The 22,524-nt window shown below is 50.9% G+C and overlaps 1 protein-coding gene across 5 annotated transcripts in view; it reads right to left on the bottom strand.

Annotated features, from left to right (window-relative positions):
- Window positions 1–22,524, bottom strand: part of PAQR5 (progestin and adipoQ receptor family member 5) — a 72,351-nt gene that overhangs the window by 45,381 nt on the left and 4,446 nt on the right. Inside the window, exon 1 of one of the 5 annotated variants that reach the window (XM_032864586.1) lies at window positions 10,736–11,080. The exons of 1 other annotated variant lie outside the window; for it this stretch is intronic. In XM_032864586.1, coding sequence (XP_032720477.1) covers window positions 10,736–10,844 — 109 coding nt within the window. In that variant the 5' untranslated portion in view covers window positions 10,845–11,080. Of the gene's footprint in view, window positions 1–1,884; window positions 2,073–8,437; window positions 8,494–10,735; window positions 11,081–22,524 lie in introns of those variants that run through there. 3 more of the 5 variants (XM_032864587.1, XM_032864585.1, XM_032864589.1) reach the window with 3 other exon arrangements.

Genomic DNA, 22,524 nt, shown 5'->3' on the forward strand with positions numbered 1-22,524 from the left:
GCCCCAGGCCCCCACATAAATGTTGTATCAACTTTGCACGTGCTTACAGAAAAGGTGTGCAAAAGCGTTAAAGAGGGTAGTGCTAGGTAGGACTTCACCTGCCCACAGAACAGGCCATCCTCCTGCTTTGGCACCTGCTGAAAAATATGTGGATGGCAGGGGAACTCAGCCTGAGACTCTCATTGTGCTGTGCCCGTGCTGTCTGGCCGTGAGGGTTTGGGGGTCCCCTTGCTCTCAATTACCTCTAAACACTGACGTACTTCCAGACACTCTCAGCTGGAAGTCACACCACTGTTTCGTGTACCAGGGAAAGAAGTGCTGCACATTATAATCAGGAGATGAAGGCACCCTCTGGAAATGAATCCTGATTTCAGAGTTCATAAAACACCACCACCGTAGGAATTGATGAAACACAGAGACTGGAAGTGAGCGATCGGCTTGGGTCAGTTCGCCATGGCTACTCCTTCCATCTTCCTACTCTGCTCTTGAAAGGGATCATTAAGGTCTCCTTTATAACAAAACCAGCTCTTACAATCAGAGGCCACGTCCCCGGAATAAATCTCAATCTGGGTTACACTTTCTGCCCAAGTCTCCATCTGTATAACATTTTCTGTCTCTTTCAGTTGCTTGTGTGTGTCAGGTGCCTTCTGGAATGATCCCAAACAAGCATGGATGGGGAGAGTTTCGGGTTACAGTGTCTCCCCCAAAATGTCCATACAGCCAACCAATTGTTCAAAATAAAGGAATGCAGTGGGCCCCAAATGTGAAAAACTCTGGATGGGCCCAACTATTATGCTACTTCCTCTTTTCTGGGTAAAAAAAAAAAAAAAAGAAAGAAATTAGGCTGGAAAACAAAAAACTCATAGTCAGGCATATGTAGCAAAAACAAAGAAGGCTGTTTGGTAGGGAATTTTTCCCATGCTTGCTTTAGAAAACTAGAAACATGAGATCAGGAAGCTGCTGAGAGGTCTCTAATTCAAGTTACCACCGGACGCATGAATGTCATCAATGGCATTTCAGAACAGAAGTTGTACATTTGACCCAAAGAAGCAACGTTCAGAGGGAGTTCAGGTTTCACGAAGAGACGGTGGGGAGGACCAGAGAGAAGACAGGTGGCCCCTTTCTGGCCATACTGCCTGGCCAGCCCACCTCTGATTTCCTCCTTCCCCCGGGCTCCTGTCTAGATCTCCTTTATGTTAACCCGAAAACAGCACAGAGCCCAGGAGGCAACCAGGGCAGAGTTTCCCTCCCATCACTGTGACAGAAGGCCCCTCCCAGAGGACCACTAAATGGTCCTCGCCACCACAGAGGGTTGAATGTGCACTAGGGAAGCTGGGGAATAGGGGTGGACAGAATCTAAGAGCAGCCCCAAGCTGCCTGCAGACTCCTGCTTTACCTTAAATATGCATATGAAAATTAAAATGTTTTGTGCATCAAAGGGTACTATCAAGAGAGTGAAAAATGATGGGAAACCGTATACCCGATGAGATTCATATCCAGAATATATAAAGAACTCCTACAACTCAACAATGACAATAACCCAATTAAAAAAATGGGTAAAGGACTTAAATAGACATTTCTCCAAAGAACACATACACAGGACCAAAAAGCACATAAAAGTGTGTGGTTCAGCAGCACTAGTCATTAGGGAAACATAAGTCAAAACTACAGTGAGATACCAGTTCACACCATTAGGATGGCTGTCAAAAAAAAAAAAAAAAAAGGAACTAGTGTAGATGAGGATGGAGAAAAACTGGAACCTTAGCTCATTGCTGGGAGGAATGTAAGATGGTGCAACCACTCTGGAAAACAGTATGGCGGTCCCTCAAAAAATTACCCAGAGAATTACTGTAGGATCCAGAAATTCCACTTCTGGGGATATACCTAAAGGAATTAAAAGCAGACACCAAACAGATATCTGTACACCCGTGTTCAGAGCAGCAGTATTCACAATAGGTGAAAGGCGGAAGTGACCCCAGTGTCCATCAGCAGATGACCAAGCACGATGTGGTCCGTACATGTGATGGGATGTTACTTAGCCTTCAAAAGGAATAGAATTCTGACACAGGCGACCACATGAATGGATCTGGAAAACATCATGCTAAGTGAATGACCTAGACAAAAAAGGATAAACACTGTAGGATTCCACTTATCAGAGGTAAGGAATAGGCAAATTTATAGACAGAAAATAGAACAGAAGTTGCCAGGGGATGGCGAGACGGGGAAATGGGAAGTTGCTGTTTAATGGGTGATGATGAAAATATTCTGGAAATGGACAGTGATGATGTTTGTACGACACTGCGACTATAAGTAATGTCACTGAACTTAACACTTCAAAATAGTTGAAATGGTGGGCACCTGGGGGGCTCAGCCAGTTAAGTGTCTGACTCTTGATGTCAGCTCAGGTCTTGATCTCAGGCTCATGAGTTCAAGCCCTGTGTGGAGCCTACTTTATTTATTTATTTTTTTTAAGATTTTATTTACTTATTTGACAGAGATCACAAGTAGGCAGAGAGGCAGGCAGAGAGAGAGAGGAGGAAGCCGGCCTCTGCTGAGCAGAGAGGCCGATGCGGATCTCGATCCCAGGACCCTGAGATCATGACCTGAGCCGAAGGCAGAGGCTTTAACCCACTAAGCCACCCAGGCGCCCCTGGAGCCTACTTTAAAAAAAAAAAAGAAAAAAGAAAAAAAAGTTAAGGGACGCCTGGGTGGCTTAGTTACTCAAGCATCTGCCTTCAGCTCAGGTCATGATCCCAGGATCCCGGGATTGAGCCCCGTACTGGCCTCCTCACTTAGCAGGGAGTCTGCTTCTCCCTCTGCCTCCACTCCCCCTGCTTGGGTGCTTTCCCTCTCTGTCTGCCAAACAAATAAAATATTAAACAACAACAACAACAACAACAACAACAACAACAAAAACCAGCAAACATTTCTCACCCACAGTTCCAGAGGCTGGAAGTCCAAGATGGGGGGCGGGGGGAGTTGCAGCATGGTCGGGTTATGGTGAAGGTCCTGTTCTGATTGCAGATTGCACCCTCACTGCCCTGTCTTCACAGCAGGAAGGGCAATGGATCCATCTCAGGCCTCTTTCCTAAGGGCATGAATCCCACTCACGAGGTCCCTTCCCTCTGGAGACTTTTGCTCACTCCTGCTACAGATTCCAGCATCCGGCCACCCGCAGCTGTGTGTCCCCTCAGCTCTCCCCCTTGCAGAGCTATACTTGCTGGGATACCTCCTCTCCTCTCCCAGCAGCCGCTGAAACGCGAGGTTGACCAGCTCTCTCACCTGCCACATGCTTGCTCTCTCCCTGTTGTCAGCTGCACTCAAATCAGTTTCCCTGGAAGCCCCAGACCCAGCCCGCATCCAAGCACACAGTGAATCCCAAAGCCCTCAAGGCCTGTCCTAGGCACCGGGGGATGCAGACTGCCAGGCTTCTGGACTTCTCGGAGTGCCTCAAGGAGATCCCCGTCTGCTAAAGAAGAGAGAGACAACAGCACACTGCCCCTGTGCGGGGACAGGAAGCTCTCGAGTCCAGAGAGGTGAGAAGAGCTGAACCCAGGGCAGGGAAGAGAAAATGAATGGGAGGGGTGTCATGGGATGGATGGGTACGGAAAGCAGAGGCTCTGGGCTTCCAAACTGTTTCAAAAATAAGAGGCAAGAAAAAAAATAAACCGCTGGTACAGTATCATAGAGGTTGGTACATGACATCATACGCTGGGGAACCCTGATGTAACTACCCGCATCAGTCAATAACGTATCAGTGTTGGTCATCACTTGTAACCAATGTACCATGGCAGCGGAAGCTGTTAATAATAGGGGAAGGGGCTGGGCCAGAAGGGGGCACTGGGAACTCTACTTCCAGCACCATTTTTCTAAAAACCTAACACAGCTGTAAAAAGAAGAAAGTCTATTAAGAAAAGGTAACCCGACATCAAAAAATCAAGGGACCTCACAGAAAAACCTGGACTCCAGTTTGTCTTGACAAATCTGAAGGTCAAGTTCACATACAGCTGCAACTTGCTATTTCTTCTTTCCAGGTAAATGGGGTAAGCGCAGTCAGGTTCATAGTAGACGGCCCCCCCACAACCCTGCCAATGCCTGCCAGACTTGGCCCTGAGCTCTGTGTTTTGGGCTCTGGTGATCGAAGTCAGATATCTGACGACAGAGAGAGAGAGACAGCCAGAGTCTCGGAGTGCCATGTCCCACAGGCTGGGAAATAGTAACACTCATGAAGGAAGGGAGTAAGACCAAAGCAGTTTTCGGTTGAGTCTGATGTGCACAGATTTGCAGTTTAAAAATATGTGACCATATCTTGAAGGAGCGAGCAAGGGTACAGATCAACTTAGGAGGCAAAGAGAGGTGACTTTCAGAGGTCCTCCAGAGGGAGAAGAGCAGACAGAAGATCCAAGGGATAAGAAAAAGTCAAGTTCATGGTTCTGATGGAATAAAATTGACAGAGTTGGGGGGTGGGGGGCAGCAGGAACAATGATCTAGAGGATTTGCCCAGTATCTCGGTTTCCCTGGTAGGGCAAGGTTAGGAACTGTGAGAGAAAGCGGTGAGCCAGTCTGGAGGAGGGTGGAGGCTGGGGGCCGGTGTTGAGGGGCAACGTTGGGGAAGCAGCCAGGTGAGAGGCAGGGAAGCTGGGAGCAGCTGCTGGTAGACAAGGTGCTCATCCAACATGCCTGGGTCAAAGTCATCCCTCTGCTCCCCGTGGGGAGAGCTGCCTGGGGGGGGCAAGGAGCAGCAATGGAAAGTGGACAAGACTATGCTTGGTCATTTACTCATTCATTCAGCACCCACTTCCTGAACACCCACTATGTGTCTGACACTACATAGGACATGGGGGAGGACCCCTTCATCCCCTAAGAGCTCACATTCTAGTGCAGGAGATCAACACTGACACGTGACACAAAACACATCTGATGGTTGGAACCATCAGCTGTTTCTGGGGGGAACAGAAAGGAGGGGCATCACACCAGGGAGTCAGGAAAGACTTCTTGAAGACATAAAGCTTGAGCCAAGTGTTGAAGAATAAGCAGGAGTTCAGCAGCCATGGAGGACAGAGACCGCTCTAAACTGAGGGTACAGCAGGAGCCAATGTGCGGAGGTGGGCAGAATACACATTTGGGGAGCTGTCCACAGTTCAGCGTGGGGTGGTGGAGAGGAGGGAGTGGCTAGTGCCCAGCACAGGGTCTGGAGAAGAGCCCCCATGAAGGCTTGGGGTGCACCGTCTGAAGGCAGTGGGAATGAATGCACTAGAGGGTGGGAGTCAGGACCAGAGGGCTCAGGGATGCTGATGGGGGAGAGGCTGGCAGCCCAAGGGACAGTAAGGAGAATTCTGAGCGGTGGATGCCAGAAAATTTCAAATCCTGGCTCTATCATTTCCTGGGTGCCCTTGGACCGATCGCCTAATCTCTTCAACTTGCATTTTCTTATCAGTTAAATGAGAATAATGAAAGTTATCAATGACTCTTGCGAGGATGAAAAAACCATAGTAACTACCAGATAACAAGCACTCAATAAAAAGTGACTATTAACACTACTGTACCCTAGCCCGTCCCAGTACTGCATTAACACACCCTCATGCTCCTTCTGCCCTGGGTTTAGAGTTTTGCTTGAAACTAGACTGTTACCTTTCAGGCTCTGACCCACCTCCCTGGTTGGAGGTGTAGCTAATGGGCGCTCCATGTGCGGGGAGAGGTTGCCATGGTGACCTCCCAGCGTGGCTTTAGGACCTGGGAATGAACCAAGCCTTTCCTTTGTTCCAGGGATCCTGGCTATTCTAGATATTTACTGCTAGGTGATTATTGCACATCTGAAAAAGCTGAATGATACTCTTTAGCACATTGTGAAAAGCTGGAAACAATCCAAATTTCTGGCACTAGCGAGCTAGCCCAGTAAGTTACGGTCAAGCCATGCAAAATTGCATGGCGCGGCTATTAAAAATGTTACAGATCTGTGGTTACTGACAGGAAACAGTGTCATGACATGTTGTTAAATGAAAAAAGCAGGTTATGGGGCCGCATAAATCTTGTAACACCGGCCGTATAAAATTGTGTTACATTTAACTGCTTGTGTTTATGGATGGAAAAGTGTTTGGAAGGATGTTCCCCAAAGTGCTCAAGGTGGCTCCCTCTAGGCGGCAGTGGTCAGCCCTAGGGATATGCTCTACTCCCTTCCTCCTTTTCTATGACACTGGAGTTTGCCCACAATGAGCATGTGTCATTTGTTTGTTTTCACCAAAGCAAAAATGCTGTTAAAAGGAAATAAGGGAACCCTTGGCGAGTCTTGGAGAAATTAGCTTTGTGAGCCAATCTGCAGGTTGACCAGCCTTTCCTATTATACCCACCACCTGAGAATCTCGAATCTGAGCCTTCCTCCCTGTGCCCCATCCTGACTGCTGGCCCAGAGGCAACCCTGGCCTTGAAGTCCCCCATTCAGGGTAAGTGGGACACAGTTGCATAAAGCCAAACAGCTCGCCCATTTTGGAAAAGCCACCCTACTTCCCCCAGCCGCAGCTTAAGGGGGCTCCCTCTGCCATGACCATGGTGAAGGTAGAGCTGGGCAAGAGCGCCCTGCACTGGGAGCTCCAGGAGGTCATCAGTCAGTGGTCACATAGTGAGCACCTTGCAAATGCCCTGCCCCAGGCCAGCCCTGGAAAACCATGGGGTTGAAGAGAGACATCAGCCTGCCCCCCGCATGCGAGGCTCCCGGTCTAGTGGAGGGCTCCCGGAAGGGCTTGCAAATCCAATAACTCTTCATAGTTTTGACAAGGCTTTGCTCTCCCAACTCATGGTCCAAATTTTATGTTCCTATGACAAAGTCAGAGGGTCTCCTCTGGAGGCCCTAGAAGACCCCGCTCTTTAGCATATCCTCAAGACCTCCACAGCCCACCCAGCCTCAGCATCACCTGCCACCAGTCTTGCCACATGCCCCACACCCCATCACACCCCATCACTCTTCTCTGTCCTTGAATGCTCCATGTTTTTGCACTTGCTGTTTACTAGGAGAAGGACATCTCTCCTTCCACTTTCTCTTCTTAACAAAATTCTATGCATTCTTTTTTCTTTTTTCAAAGACACTATTTGAGAGAGAGAGAGGAAAAAGAGTACACAAGTATGGTGGAGAGGGAGAAGCAGGTCCTCCACTGAGCAGGAAGCCCGACATGGGGCTCAATCCCAGGACCCTAGGATCATGTCCCGGAGCTTAACACAGACGTTTAACTGACTAAGGCACCCAGGTGCCCTGAAATTCTACCCATTCTTCAAAAGTAAACTCAAGCATCATTTGCAAGAGTCTCTATTGTCCTATTTGCAAATTTCACAGTGAAATGTCCTGGCTCCCCACTGGCAAGACTGGCCAAGTCTGCCTGGTTCACTGCTGTGTCCACTGTGCCCAGGCTGGGACCGGGCGCAGTATCACTGTTGCTTGAATGCATAATTTTTTTTAAGATTTTATTTATTTATTTGATAGAGATCGCAAGTAGGCAGAGAGGCAGGCAGAGAGAGAGGGAGAAACCGACTCCGCTGAGCAGAGAGCCCAATGTGGGGCTCGATCCCAGGACTCTGGGATCATGGCCCCAGCCGAAGGCAGAGGCTTTAACCCACTGAGCCACCCAGGTGCCCCTTGAATGCATAATTTGCTGAACAACTGAATGACTTCCATTGCCCACTACACGCTGAACCCCAAAAGCAGGGTCTGGCCCATTTGTCTAGAACCTTCTGCCCAGTGGTTGCCAGGCTTTATTCATAAACCTTACACCTCAGTGCCAAAATGGTGTATTTTCCCTTGGTCCAAAATGTTTGTTTGTGAATTTTTAAGGTCTGAAATCTCATACCAACTGTAAAAAAAAAAAAAAAAAAAAAAAAAGCACAAGACAACTGAGGAAATCTGAACGCCGGATATTTTATGACAGTGAGAAATGATCAGTTCTTAAGGTGCAATCATAGAACCACAGCTGTGTTTTTTAAAGAGCCCTATTCACTGAGAGAAGAACTGTGAAGGAATTACAGATGAAATGATAGGATGTCTTAGATCAGCTTCGACAGAATCCAGCTGGGAGCAGGGGTGGTGGGTCAGGGTGGAAGGAAGATTGGCCACAAGATGGTCACTGTTGAGGTCAGGCATGGAATTTCTGCATATGTCTCAATTTTTGTATATGTTTTAAAAAGGAGATAATCACATCAAAAAAAAACCAAAAAACCCAAGACAAAACAAAACAAATCCAAAACCTTTGAAATGTGAACTACATCTCAACTCCTCCTCAGACAGTGCATGGCGCAGACAAAGCAAAATTCTGTTGCTAGAATGATCATTACTCTATTCGCCTGCTTTCCTAACACATGGAATATCAACACAACAGTTCCAAAACTGATACAGGAAATGCTGCATCAGACTCTCCATCTGAACAAGATAAAACCAAAGAACTTGAGGACAAACCGGAAATGCTTCAGGAAGGAGAGCGATGGCTCCTTTTAAATAAAAGACAGCAGTCCCTGAAAAAAAAACAAAAGGCCGTGTCAGCGGAAAATATTCGATGAAATCTGACAAATCTCTCTTCTCACCATTCTCCGGCTAGGGGAGAGCCAGGAAAAGCTTTTTATCAAAAGTCTGGTAGGAAAAAAACATGCTTGAGATACAATGGTACCACCAACGTACTTTGTGTAGATTTTAGCGGTTTTATTGCATCATTTTTGTCTATCTGTGAGTTTAGACTAGAGCTGTAATGTCTATTTTTACCTATTTTACATTGATGTATTTTTGATTATTAAATATTTTGTTTTACGGACTTATATTTTTTAAAAATATTTATTTATTTATTTGACGGGGGGTGGAGAGGGGCAGAGGGCGAGAATCTTAAGCAGGCTTTCCACCCAGCAAGAGTGCTACATACGGTCAATCTCAACAACCCTGAAATCATGACCTGAGCTAAAACCAAGAGTCGCACACTCGACTGACTGAGCCACCCAGGCACCCCCTGACTTAAATTTTTAAATACGCTTTCACAAAATGTATAAAATACAGATAATGTAAAATAATATTTCAATATTTGGGATATACAGAGTAAGAGGGCCCAGCTCTTTTACTCCCATATAACTATCTCCATGCAAGAGCTGGCCTGATGGGTTCTGGGAATGCAGCCTAGTGGTCCTCAACTTGGGATGCACCTTAGAACTACCTAGAAAGCTCTCAAACATAGTACTTGGTGGGGCCCACCACAGCTCAATTAAGGTAAGCTCTCCAAAGGTCAGGGAGAGCCGGTGAAGCCCAGTGACCTACAGCATAGCCAGAGTTGAGACCGCTGACATTCTAGTCCAAGGGGAGAACAGAGCCCACCCAGAGCTGGTCTGGCACTGAGCTCTGCAGGGTGAAGACTGGGGTGTCCACACCTCACAATTCTCTGGCCTCCAGGGCAGGTGTATAGGGGGTTCGTCCCCCAAGGCTGGGAAAGTGTGAGTTCCTGCCAGGTCGATGGAAGGTGAATGTGGGTCCTGACTGTTGGGGTCAAAAGTCAGGCTGCTGGAGAACTCCAGATCCCATCTTCACCCGCTTCCCAAGCCTCTAATCTGATCAGAAACTGAAAGTCTGAGATAAGGCTGTCAGCCTAAAAGAAAGCCCAGAGCAAAGGAGGAAGGAAAGGAGGGGAACTTGGGGAGGATGAAGCACCCAGCACCTTCCCATCTCCTGGGGAGGCAGGTCTGGAACCCTGGAGGAGATCATGCAGCCCATAAGGTCAGAACCAAGATCCCCCAAAGGGTTCTTCTGGGAGGGGGGTTTCTGGTCACACCACAGAGGCACTGACACCCAGGGAGGAAGGCCCGCTCCATGGGCACTGAGCTCCCCACCTGGAAAATATCCAGGTGGGTTCTGGGGCAACTACCCTGGGGAGGAAGGTGAAGTTACAGGTCGAGACAGGGGCCTGGAAAACCTCTTCTCATATCAAGTCCCAAACTCAACTGTGAATCCAAAGACGCAGAGGTGAAGGCTGGAAACGCAGACCAGACTAGGTGAACCCACCTCAGGCTCTCGCAGTCGGAATCCTCGGGGGGCCCCCCCAGAGACCTGGCTGGTTATCAAGCTCCAATGCTGAATCTCACGCAAGGCCCAGTCCTGGGACCACTGCCCTGAGCTTCTGGGACTGTCCACTTCCACACGGCTTAGGTCCACTCAGGACACAAGACACTCGGAGCCAACAGTGAGAGAAAGAACGAGGAGCTGGGGACCAGAGCTGGGAGGAAAAGGTGGAAAGCGTGTGCTCAGAGGGAAGAGAGGCTAAATGAGAGAGGGTCTAGGGATGGGCCCCAAAGGAGGCAAATTTTAGATTCGGTTCCATATCCCCTCAGGGAGCAGGTGCCCATGACTCGGGCCTTGCTGAGTTCGATGGTCAGAAATCATGGCGGCCCTCAAAGAGATCCCTTCTTTCTGAGGAGACAGACACCATAATCAACTGTGAGGGATCACTAGGAACGAAGGAGACAGACTTCTCTGAGAGGCCCCCTGCCTCCCAGACACACTCGCTTGGTGTTTCACAGGTGCCTCAAAGGCCACCTAGCCACACGGGAATCATCATCTGTCCTCCTAATTTCACACCTCTACGCATGGCTCTCTCTGCTTCCAGACGCCCTACTCTCAGACTTTGTCTGCCTGGAAAATTCTATGCCCCCCTTCAATGTCCGTCCACCCGAGCCCCTCACCTCCCATCTGGTTCCGGGCGTCCTCTGGAGCCCCTTGTCATACCTCGGCCTGCCCAGGAGTTTCCAGAGCAGCGTGTGTGTCCCCCTCCTGGACAGCAGTGTCTTGCCGTGCTCACGGCTGAGTCCCAGGAACCACGCACAGTGCCTGACATGCTAGGGAGAGCTCAGAAGGAAACCTGCCCAGCTGTGCAGGGGAGTTCAGAGAAGGGACCCAGAGCAAGGATGTTGGGTCATCAGAGAAGGCTCCCAGAGGAAGTAAAGCTTGAGAGGGGAAGGGCTGGCTTTGGCAGAGGAGAGAAGGGTGCCCCCAGGGAGGGGGACCGCACAGGAAAGGCCGGGGTGGGAAAGTGGGCCGGCATGCTGGTGGTGCGAGATAAGAATTGGAGAACAGGAAGGTGCAAGAGCACTGAGGGGCACGAGGAGCAGGCCCAGACCCTGGGTGCAGCCCCCATCCAGGCCCAATAGTTCAAAGCCACCTCCCTCCCCGACTTCCTCCTCAGATGATTCAAATTCATGAGCTGATTTTCTCAGCAATCATTAACTCTGAGCTTCACCCATCGGGCCTGGGGGGATTGTTAACGGATCAAACTGGTGGGTGAACTAGTCCATGTAATTATTACCCAAAGAACATAGGGCACAGGTGCTAGGGAAATGGTCAGGGGTGGCAAGGAGCCGGGGAACTGTGAACTGGCAGAAGAAAGAGGTTCATATGGACTGGGGTGGGGTGGGGGGCATGTGCCCAACCCTCAGCTGACAAGAGGACGCTGAAGGTCGAAGGAGGACACAGTCCCAGACAGGAAAGGGTGCACAACACACACAACCATTCCCACCAGAGACAGGGGAGTCTGGGCTCTGGAGTCTGGTCAACCTGGTTTTGAGTCCCAGAGTCCTTTTCGGCCTCCCTTTCCTCCTCTGTAAAATGGGGATTTGATTTGAAGTCCCATTTATTGAGCTCATGGTCTATTCTAGGCCCTTATGGGCATTTTAGACTCTGCTGAATTTTCCCAATATGGCCTCACATGGGCGCTTTTATAATCCCGAATGAATACCTGCCTGGTCTGTTTCGGGCATGAACAGGAGCCAGTGTGTAAGCGCTGGGTACGCAGTGGGTGTCCAGTGGTGCCTGAGCTGATAGGATGTGCTCATGTCTCCGGCCAGCTGCAGACCACCAGCTAGATAGCAAAACCGACCCTCCTTCCTCCTCGCCAGAGTGGTATTTTTCCTGCTAGCCCAAGGTCATAAGCAATATATTTCACAATATTTGAATGCAGCCATGGATTAAGAGCCCCACTGGCTGATATGTGACACAGGTCATTATTCTAGCATTAGTAGTAAGCACGGGCTTTTTTCAAGGGCTGAAGCAAAACGCATTATTTAAAAACCTCTGAAAAATGGGAATAATAGGTCCTTCCAACTCAGCCCCCAAGACCATGCAGCCAGAGCTCAGGAGGGCATCAAGAGTGAACCCCCACCTTCCCTGAGCCTCGGCAGCCAGACCACCTCTGAAGCTCCAGCTGGCCTGAGCTTCTTCCCTGGGGTCTGCCCAGAACCCAAGAGGGCCCACCAGAGTCTACAGCGTGGAACTGGCAAGCATGGGATGGTGGGAAGGGGGAATCCTGGCTGCACCTGTCCCTGAGCTCTGGTCCTTCCTTCCTGCCCCCGAAAGCCCCTACAGCAGCTGGTTAGTGTGGAAACGGACTCACTTTGCCCAGGGAGGGAACACCAAGCCTCCAGATGAAAAGTGAGAAGGAAAACATCATTTTCATGCTGAGAACACCTCTCCCAAGCACATGTCCCCATGGTGTCCCCCAGAGCACTGGGAAGCCGGAAGCACCGTTAAGGTGGACACACACCTATAAAAGGGTCTCTCATCTCTTGGCCCCAGGATGCCATGCTGGTTTGCATCTGTGTGAGGAGGGAGTAAAGTGGGGCCACCTCAACCGTGTGATACGGATTCATTTGTTTGGGTCTTGAAGGAAGGGCCTCAGGTGCATTCCAGAACCCTGGGGACAGGGGAGGGGTCACAGGGCTGAGCTGACATTATTAGAGGAAATCTTTTTCCTCTCACTTTCCCCACAGAGGCCCCACTCTTCCTCCCTGAGTGGGAGTGAATTCACTTCCACAATCACTGGCCATGGCTGGCGTTCCAGGGGGATAAATTGGAGCAGAGAATCAACAGGTGGGAAGACAACTTGGGCAGGGAGCCCAAAGACCTGGCTCACGCATGACTGAGCCATCCCTGGGAGGCCCAAGGGACTCTAACCGAGCTGCATGACCTGTCTGTGCCTCGTTTCTCACCCAGCATGAGGACAGGGGACGGGGTGCACCTGCCCGAAGCAGCAGGCGCTCAGGGAGGGGAGCTGGAGGCAGGACCGGCCATGCGCCCAGGTGCATGAAGCACTTTGCCTCCCCCCCCCCACCCCCCCCCAGCTCCAGGAGCCACGTCACCCACAGAACCCTCAGCCTCCTCCTCACACCAGCACCGGAGCCTGAACAAAGCAGGCTTTAGCGGCACAAAGCCCACCTTATCTGGAGATGTGCTTTCCGTATGAAAGTCAAATCCGAGGCCTTGGGACAATGAAGGGTGGGTGCTTGCACTTGGCATACCCAGGTGGGCCTGGTGGAGGCCCACTGGGCCAGCTCAACAGCTCCCCCGACCAAACTCTGGAGAGTTCACTTCCTCGGAACCCCGTTCTGCTCTTTTCAGACTTTTAAGGAAATCTTGAGGTTGGCAAGCCAAGGCACCTAAAAGGCAAAACTCCTCTGCTCCAGGACTCCAGGTGAGACACCGGGCATGAAAACTGGACCCAGAGACGCTGGGCCACTTACTTGGGATCACACAGCAAGCTGGGCCTGGGGAAAGTCCAGAAGCCCTAGTCTTGTTATGAACCATTCCAGCATTCAAGTGTCTGTTGTCAGAGGAACTGTCCCTGGAGGGCAGTGAAGATTAAGCCAAAACGAACTAGGGGAAGGAGGGAAGGAGGGAAGGCAAAGGAAGGAGGAGAGCAGCAGGGCTGTCACTTTCTCCCTCCCACATCCTCTCTCCAGCCTCGTGGTTAAGCCAAGTGTTTCATCCTCCTTCACACAATTTCCTTTTTTTATCACTTACATTTTTTTTTTTTTAAACCATCAGTCAGGTTCTAGAGAGGATATGCACCAAAAACATCCAAGATATAAACTACCGGCATCCCACGTATCAGAAACCGACACTCTGCCCCCCTCGGTGGCTCCCTCCCTCTCTTCTCCCAGCTGCAGATCCTCTCCTCCGCTTTCCAAAAGATCTCCTGCAAGCCCAAGCCCGAGCCCGAGCCCAAGCCCAAGTGGGATCTGGGGAAACACTTGTTTCCTGCCCTGGGGGCAACCTTAGAATCCTTCAGGAGGCAAAAACCCTCACCCGACTCACAGAAGTGCAAGGTCACTGAGTCCCATCCCCATCCCATCTAGCTCCAGGGTCCCGAGGGCTCCCCTAAAAGCAGAGAGGTTTCAACATGCACAACCGCCCCCTCCCAACACTGACAGACCCTGTGGGGAGTCCCACAGGGTATCCTGTGGATACCCTGCTGCCCCCATCCTACTGTTATCCATCACCATCTCCTGTTACCCCGGAATCCTGACCCTCAACCTCCCCTCATGGACGGCTGGCCTGTGGACTGCCAGAAATGTGGGGGCCTCCTTGCCAGACCTCTTGCCCGCACCCTTCCCCTCGGCCACCTCTTCCATACCAGCTGCCTGCTCAAGCTCTTCCTCTTTCTAGAAGTCTGATTGGCCAAGCACAGCATGGCTTCCCTTTATTCTCTGCACTGGCAGGTGGGCCCACAGAGCGTGTTGGTGAATCATCACATGTTACCTTTCCGTGGGGTGGGGGGGCGGTGAGCAAATAGGACATGATTCTAAACCCCACAGCCCATGGCCCAGTTCAGAGTTCATCAGAACTAGATGGGTGCCTGATGAATGTGAGATTCCTTCCCCACAAATTCCACCCTCCGGAAGGTAAATAACGCTCTAAGCAACAAGAAAGAAATCGAGAGGTAGCATGAGTAATCGCCAACTGTGTGCACGCATTCACGAACTTCCTTTGGACTCACTGACGTACGGCACACAGGACGGGGATCTGGACCCACATTATTACAAGAGGCAACTTCACCCCCCCACCCCTCAGCCCCCAAAAAAGGCTCTGTGTGACTTGCGGCAGTGTGGGTCAGGGCCCCCAGCAAACAAGGCCGCAGCCCGCCACTCCCCATCTATTACTCTGTCCGCCATGTTTCCGAAGCTGTTTGTTCTTCAAGAGTTCGTTCAAATGCCATGAAGCTGAGAACCAGTTGGCCAGTGTGGCAGCTGATCCTGAGGGAGAGAGGCTCTGGGAGCGGAGTGTTCATGGAGGAGGCAGAAACCACCAGGATGGTGGAAGTTCCCCTGAGACTGGAGGGGAAACATGGCTGCCGTGTAGTGGCAGAAAGGTGGGTGTGGGGTGCCATGTGGGGGTGCTGATGGTAGCACGTTGAGGGAGGGAAGGCGGAGAGCTGAGGTCGTTCAGGGACGGGTGCTGTTAATGTGGCATCAAAAAGGGAAGGGGGCAGGGGAGTCTGCTATCTTGTCAAGAGTTGGGGTGGACCACCAGGCCCTGTTTAGATCTTTCATCATAAGCAGCCCCACCCTGAACCCCCGTAGGGCGTTAACACAAAATGAAATTATTCCTAGGAATTAAAAAACGGAATTTTTAAATTGTACCCACAGGCCCTGCCCTGCATTGTGGACCCTATCGCTTCTGCTGCTTCTCTGTGGTCAGATCTTCTATGTGGTCAGATCTGCCTCTTCTCCTATCTTTCTCTCCAGCCTTGGTTCTGACGGTTCTGAGCTGCCCATTCTTCTCCACAGACACCCCCTTGTGCCTCCCAACCAGTGTTTCTGCCATCCCACTGCAAGGCCTCGCCTCACCTCCAGGCAACCTCCTCCAGGAAGCCCGCCCTGAGAGCCTACTTATTTAACCACCCACAGTGGCATCCTAGAGCCTCCCTGAGATTGAAAGAAGATTTTCCTTACTTACATTTCCTGAGGGGGGCAAGCTATGCCACACGTGGAGAAGCCACACGTGGCCCTGTGGAGAAGCACAAGTGCTGGTCAGGAGGCAGAGGAAGGAGGGGAAGGCGAAGCCGGGCAGGGTGACTGGCTTCGGGTTGTCTAGTTTGAACAGTTCGGGTGGGCTTCAGGGTACAGGGGCCATCCATAGTTGGCTGGTAGTTGGGGCTGGGTGGTTCGGGGCGGGAGATGTTAGCGTGGCATGTCAAAGCGAGATAAGAAAGACTCCAGATCACAGGCAAGATAAGCAACGGCAGCCTTTAGTCTGGCCCCACGACTTAACGGTGCCCAAGAGACAAACACAGAGCCTAAGAAAGCACACAACACCATCCACTCGCTTCCCCTTATCAGACTCAGTTTCTAGAACTTGCTAATCCAACGGCTCTCTTGCTAATGCCATCATTCTCCTGTCCTCTAATCTTCTGATGCCTCATCAACACAGCCCCATCCCTGGACTAATTCAACCATCTGCCCGGCAGCCTCCTCCCTTCCTCTGCCTGTTACACAGCAGAGAGGAGTTTCCCAATCTGGAACCCACCCCAGTGCTTCCTCAGGGACCTCCACGCCAGGGACCTGCCACTCGGGTGACTCTGTCAGCATCAGTAATTCTTAAAAAAAAAAAAGAGCAGCAACAACAAAAACTTTGACCAACTGTGGGGGAAACACTTGTAAGTGATATTCTAGACCAAAGACCTGATAGAAAGTAAGCAAAACAGGGGCACCTAGGTGGTGCACTTGGTCGGGTGTCTGACTCTTGGTTTTGGCTCAGGTCATGATCTTGGGGTCATGGGACTGAGCCCCATGTTGGGCTAGATGCTCAGCACAGAGTCTGCTTCATATTCTTTCTCCTTCTCCCTCTGCTTTGCTCCCCAAAGTCTGCTATCTTGTCCTCAAAATTAATAAATAAATCTTTTTTTTTAAAGTAGGCAGGACATATGAAGAGACAGTTCACAGAAAACACAAGTGGCTCTCATGTGTGTGAAAATATGTTCACCCTTATTGGTAGCCCAAGAAATGCAAATTAAAACTCTATTGAGCAACTATTTGTCTTCAGATTGGCAAATATCAGCAAGTTTGGTAACATTTCATGTCAGAGGGCGTGGGAAACAAGCATGCTTGTACATTGCTGCTGGCAGTATACATTCCTAAAAATTCTATGGAGAGCAATTTGCTAATGTCTTTCAAAATACAAAGGCACACACTTTCTGGCCCTTCAATTCCACTTCTGAGATTTTATCCCACGGGTAACCACCAGCACTGCCAACTGACTAAAGCACAAGGTGATTCAGTGGGACATTGTTTGTATGTCCAAAAACCAGGAGATTCCTCAAATAAATGGTGTGACATCCATACAGTAGAACATTCTATAGCCGGAAATAAGAATGAAGAAGTACTTTACGTACTGATTTGGAAGCATCCCAAGACAGCTAAGTGGGAAAAGAACAAATGAGGGGCAGAAAAGAACACACAGTGTACTAACACTTTGGGAGAACTACTCTCCATGTATGTTTTAATTCACGCAAGAAATAAAGTGCTTGCGAAACTGGGAAAGTTGCTTGCAAGAAGGGAGAACACTAGGAGGCTGAGGGAGACAGGAGATGGAGACTTTTCACAGTGAAATCTTTGCAATTTTTAAAATTCTGATCCATGTACATTTATTTTCCAAGACAAAAGGCAGGGGCAACAAGCAGATTAAATGAGCAAACATCCCTTTTGGGCTTCCACAGTCTCTTCTCACCTCTACAGACAGGCTTCTGGCGAAACTGTCTGCCTGCTGTCTCCCTTCCCTCCTGCCTTACTCCCCAGCGGCCTCCGCCAGACCTGCCTGAGCTGCACCAGGGGAACTGGCCTCCCCCATTTCAGGTCTCCAGCCTCCAGGGGCTGCTTGCCAGTCCTCGCTTTGGCCCCACCCACTTCACGGCGGCCACGCCCTCCTCCTTGAACACGCCTCCCCCGGTTTCCGGAGCACCAAGCCTTACCGGTTTCTGTGCTCCCTCTCTGGGCAGTCTTCCCCAGTCTCTAAATGGTGGAACTCTCCTCCAGGTCCTCCTCTTTGCTCTTCTCTTCTTGGTCCACACGCCACCCCGAGTCTTCACTCGTCATCGGTTTGCAGGTAACTCCCAAATGTGTTAGTTCCCGCCAGACCTCTTGTCTGACCTCAGGGCTCCACATGGAAGTAAGTCTCCAGGGGTCTCCAACCCAACATGCCCAAGTGTCACTCACCAGCTTCCAGCCAGTTCCGTCCTCCACGTCAGAGAGGCTTCCTTGCCTGTGCTCCCTCCCAAGTATTCCTAGAAGCCAGCCACTCTCCCCACCTCCACCAAGGCTCCCCTCACCGGTTTCCCTTCAAGCTCTTTCCCACCTCAGGGCCTTTGCACACACTGTCACCTGTGCCTTGAATACTCTCCCCTCTGCTCCCCACACCTGTTCCTGCTTTATCTTGATTAATTCTTATATATCTTCTAGAACTCAGATTAACATTCCTTCAAGAAGCCTTTCCTGGCCTCCAGACCAAAGGATGTCAACTAAAGGTGATTTTTGTCATCCCCCCCCCACCCCAGGGGACATTTGGCAATGTTTTGAAGACATTTTTGGTTGCTATGAATGGGTTGGGGTTTGTGTAGAGCTCCTGGCATCTAAGGCGTATAGAGGCCAGGGTTGCAGCCAAAGGCACGCGGCAGCCCCCATGACCAAGAATTCTCTGGTCCAAAATGTCAGTGGTGCTGAGGTGAAAAACCCAGCTGTAGACTAAATGACACACTTTTAAAACATGCTCCATTATCACCTATCCCCACTGTGATTAAATATTTAACTGAGCAAAGGTATCGGCCACATTCCATTCTCTAAGCTTTACAGGATGAATAAATGAACTGAAGTCACTGGCTCATGTTTATCTCTGTATCTCCCACCCCCAGTGCCCAGCCTTAAGCACAGAGATTGATTGTCTGGACTGATAAAAGTGGACAGGATTGGATTCCTGTCCCAGGAAAAGGCCGCTCCGTTTCCTGGCTTCCAACTCTGCTGAGTCCTCTGTGCCATCCCATGGCAGTCCTTCCCCTGGCCCCTTGACCAGCTCGCTCCTCTCCTGGTACCACAGCTCTGCCCACCCCACAAACCCTCATCTCCACCCAAGAGGTTCCAAGACACCCTTCAAGCCATCCAGCCCGGGCTTCCTCCTCCATTATCTTGTCAGACCAGCCACTTCCCCTGTAAGCCAGCCCAGCAGGGGCACCACCAGTCATCCCACCGCCAAGGCACAAACCCAGGCGCCTCTGGGCAGTGTGCTCACCCTCATGCCCGAACCCCCCATGTGCCCCAACAGTGTGGCTTCAAGTGTTACCCAGTTTTGTTTGCCTTAAGCCTCTTTCCCTCCCGGTCCACCTGTGACACCACCCCTGTGACATCCTTCTAAGACACCAGCGGCCTGTGTCACTTCCTGATTACAAACCCTGTCCAAAGGGGCACCTGTGGGGCTCAATTGGTAAAGCGCCCAGCTCTGGGTTTTGGCTCAGGTCACGATCTCCCGGTTGTGGTATCGAGCTCTGCCATAGGCTATGTGCTCAGCACAGAGCCTGCTTCAGATCCCCCCCTTTCCCCCCACCCCCGCCTCTTACTCGCATGCTCTCTCAAATAAACAAATCAAATCTTTAAAACCAAACAACCCTTCCATGCTTCTCAGAGCCCAGGCTCCCCAGCCTGGTCCCAGACCCTTCCTCCTCTACCCTCTCCTTGGCCTCCTCGCCTGCCACACCCTGCTTCAGCCCAGAGCACACACACCACTGGGTTTCGTGGCGCAGTTTAGGCTTTCCCCTCCCCTGCCTTCCCCTTACCAAGATGCTTGGTTAGCTAGGTTAGTTTAGCTCGTGTTCATCCTCAAAGCCTAATTCTAACACTTCTTCCTCAACAGCACAGTGATCCCTCAAAAAGTTAAACACAATTTCCATACCATCCAGCAGTTCTGCTTCTGGGGATATACCCACCAAAGAACTGAAAGCAGGGACTCACACGGATACCTGCAGGCCCGTGTTCACAGCAGCATGACTGAAGACAGCCAGAAGGTCGAAGCAAGCCAGAGGGCTGTCCACAGATGAATGGGTAGAGAACACGCAGTGCCTCCATACAGTGGACACTAGTCAGTCCTTGAAAGGAGAGAAAATCCGGGGCTCCTGGGGGGCGCAGTCAGTTCAGCTTCTGACTCCCCTTTGGGCTCAAGCCCTGTTCCCAGGGTTGTGAGATCGGGTCCCAGGGCTGTGCTGGATGCCCAGCAAGGAGACTGCTTGAGATTTTCTTTCTCTCCCTCCTCCCGGCTCTCTCTCGCTCTCTCATTCTCTCTCTTTAAAATAAATAAGTCTTTAAAAATTGTTTAAAAAGGAAAGAAAATCAGATGCCCCTTAACACAAATGAGCCTTATGACAGGGTGCTCAGTGAAACGAACCAGACGCAGGAGTCTGAGTGTCCCCTGATCCCGCTCCTACAGGGTACCCGGGATGATCAGATTCGTAGAGACTGAAAGAAGAATGGTAATCACCAGGGGCTGTCAGTTGGAGGAGATGGAGAGTTCGTGTTTAACGAGTACAGAGTTCTGTTTGTGTCTACACTGAGTCTACAGGGCACATTGGTAAAGACAGTTACAGACTGAATCTTCGTCCGCACGGACTGAAGGCCTGAAGGCCTCGGCAGGCAGGGACTGCGTCTAATTAACTGACTGCTCCTAGCCCCGCCGCTGACAGCCATCTATAGGCCTTCAAGGCAGATGATAAAAAAAGGGGGTGAAGAGGGGTGCACTTCTAATTACAAAATGAAGAGGTCATGGGGATGTGATGTACAGCATGGTGACCAGAGTCAGTGATATGTTGTGCAGACTTGGAAGTGGTCAAGAGTAGCGCCTAAAAGTCAACTTGGGATGGGGACAGGCAGTAACCAGATTTACCATGGCGAACCCCTCGAAGGGTATATGGACGTCAAATCATCATGGTGTACGCCTGAAATCAATGTTCTGTAGCAAGTAAACCCAGTAAAAAGTTTTAAAAGAAACAGAAAGTAAAACCCAAACCAATCATTTTGGTTAACATTATCCCAAATCTCACAGCCTGTCATCCCCAGAACAGCGATTTACTTCCAGCACCCATGGAAAAACCCCTCCCATCTCTGGAGAAGAGACCTCTTCATCCTTCCGTCAAGCAGTGAGGTCAGAAGGGACTTCTGCGGACAGAGTTAATAAACAGCTCACTTGGGAGGAATAAACAAGACCAAACCAGGGCTGGGTCCAGTCCGTGCAGGCTGCATGGCCCTTGTGTCCAACACCAGTGGGCTCTGCCCCTCCCCCTCTGCTTGGCGGGTGGGCTGATTCACTTCCTGTATCTTCCCCAGGGACAGGCAGAGAGAGAGGGGAGAAGGGCCCATGTAGGAGGAGAAGCTGAGTCCTTAGGGCTCAGGGGGATGATTAGTCACTGGTGGAAGGCTGCTGACCTAGCGCATGTGCCGGCCACAGGCCTGCCCGTCCCCATCTTCTTATGTAACCCAAGGTCTGGAAGGCAAAGCGGACGTGGCCTTGGTGCTCAGCAAGAGGCAAAGGCCCAGAACCTCCCTTTTCTTCCCAGCTCATGTCCCACCCTACAAGACCCTGGACCCCTATCCCTGGGCTCCTTGTTGACACACAGGCCATATTTATAAAACAGGGACTAGAAAAGGCAAATGTGTCCCCCATCCTGAGAATAATCCGAGGGGAGTCGTCAAGGATCATCCAACCCAGAGGTTCTCAACCAGGGATGATCCTGTCTCCGGGGACATTTAGCAACATCTCGAGACATCTTTGGTTGTCAAGAAGGAGTGAGAGGTGGTGTTCCTGGCATCCCTGGGGGGCGGGGGGCAGGGGGCGGTCGTTAGAAGCCGAGGATGCTGCTGAGCACTCCACAATGCATGGGACAGCCCCCACAACAAAGAACTATCCAGAAGAACCGTCCCAGACATGGGCAGTGCTGAAGTGAGAAACCCTGATCTAGCCAAGCTGTCTTTTACAGATGAGGAAACTGAGGCCCAGGAAGCGACCTGGCCGAAGTTGTACTGTGACAAACTAGTACAAGGATTAGAATCCAGTTCCCACCAGCCACCAGCCTCCTCCAGCTACCAGGCACGCGGTGACCAGCTCAGAGACTGGTAGCAAGCTGGCAGAGTTGCCGAATGCGGAACCACAGGATTGAGAAGCCCAAGACAGCTGGGCTCTACCCCTTGGACAGGCCCCAATCATCCCGCTCAGGTCAGCCTGGCCAGGGGTGCCCGAATAATCAAAGGGGAAGAACGTCTCAAGGACCGTGGTGCATCCAGGCAAAACACCCGATGGACGCCTAGGCAGAGTTCACAACTCACATCCCCACAGAGCACTCTGGGGGTGGCCCTGGCCTGGTTCAAGGCCAGGAGCGAGGACAGCTCTCTAAAGCAAACCTCACTTTCGAGGGCACAGCGTGGGCAGGAATTACACCTTGGATCACTGCTAGGGGGGCCCCGCCTTTTCTCCTAGACGCTAAAATTGATTGTCTCTCTTGTACCTACTGGCTTCTCACTACCATCTACATAATCTCAAAATATTATCTCGAGTCACCCTTGTCCTTGCCCCCAAGGAACGAGCACTGTGTTCCCAACTGCAAGCCAAGCACCAGGGCACAGGTCCAGGCATCAGAGCTGACAGAGCACCCCATCACTGGAGGACTGACTCACCTCATGTCACAACAGGGGTACTTTTCCATCCCCTGTTGCTGA

This window comes from Lontra canadensis, unplaced genomic scaffold (assembly GCF_010015895.1).
Source record: "Lontra canadensis isolate GAN:19392208 unplaced genomic scaffold, GSC_riverotter_1.0 scaffold28, whole genome shotgun sequence".
Lineage (NCBI taxonomy): Eukaryota > Metazoa > Chordata > Mammalia > Carnivora > Mustelidae > Lontra > Lontra canadensis.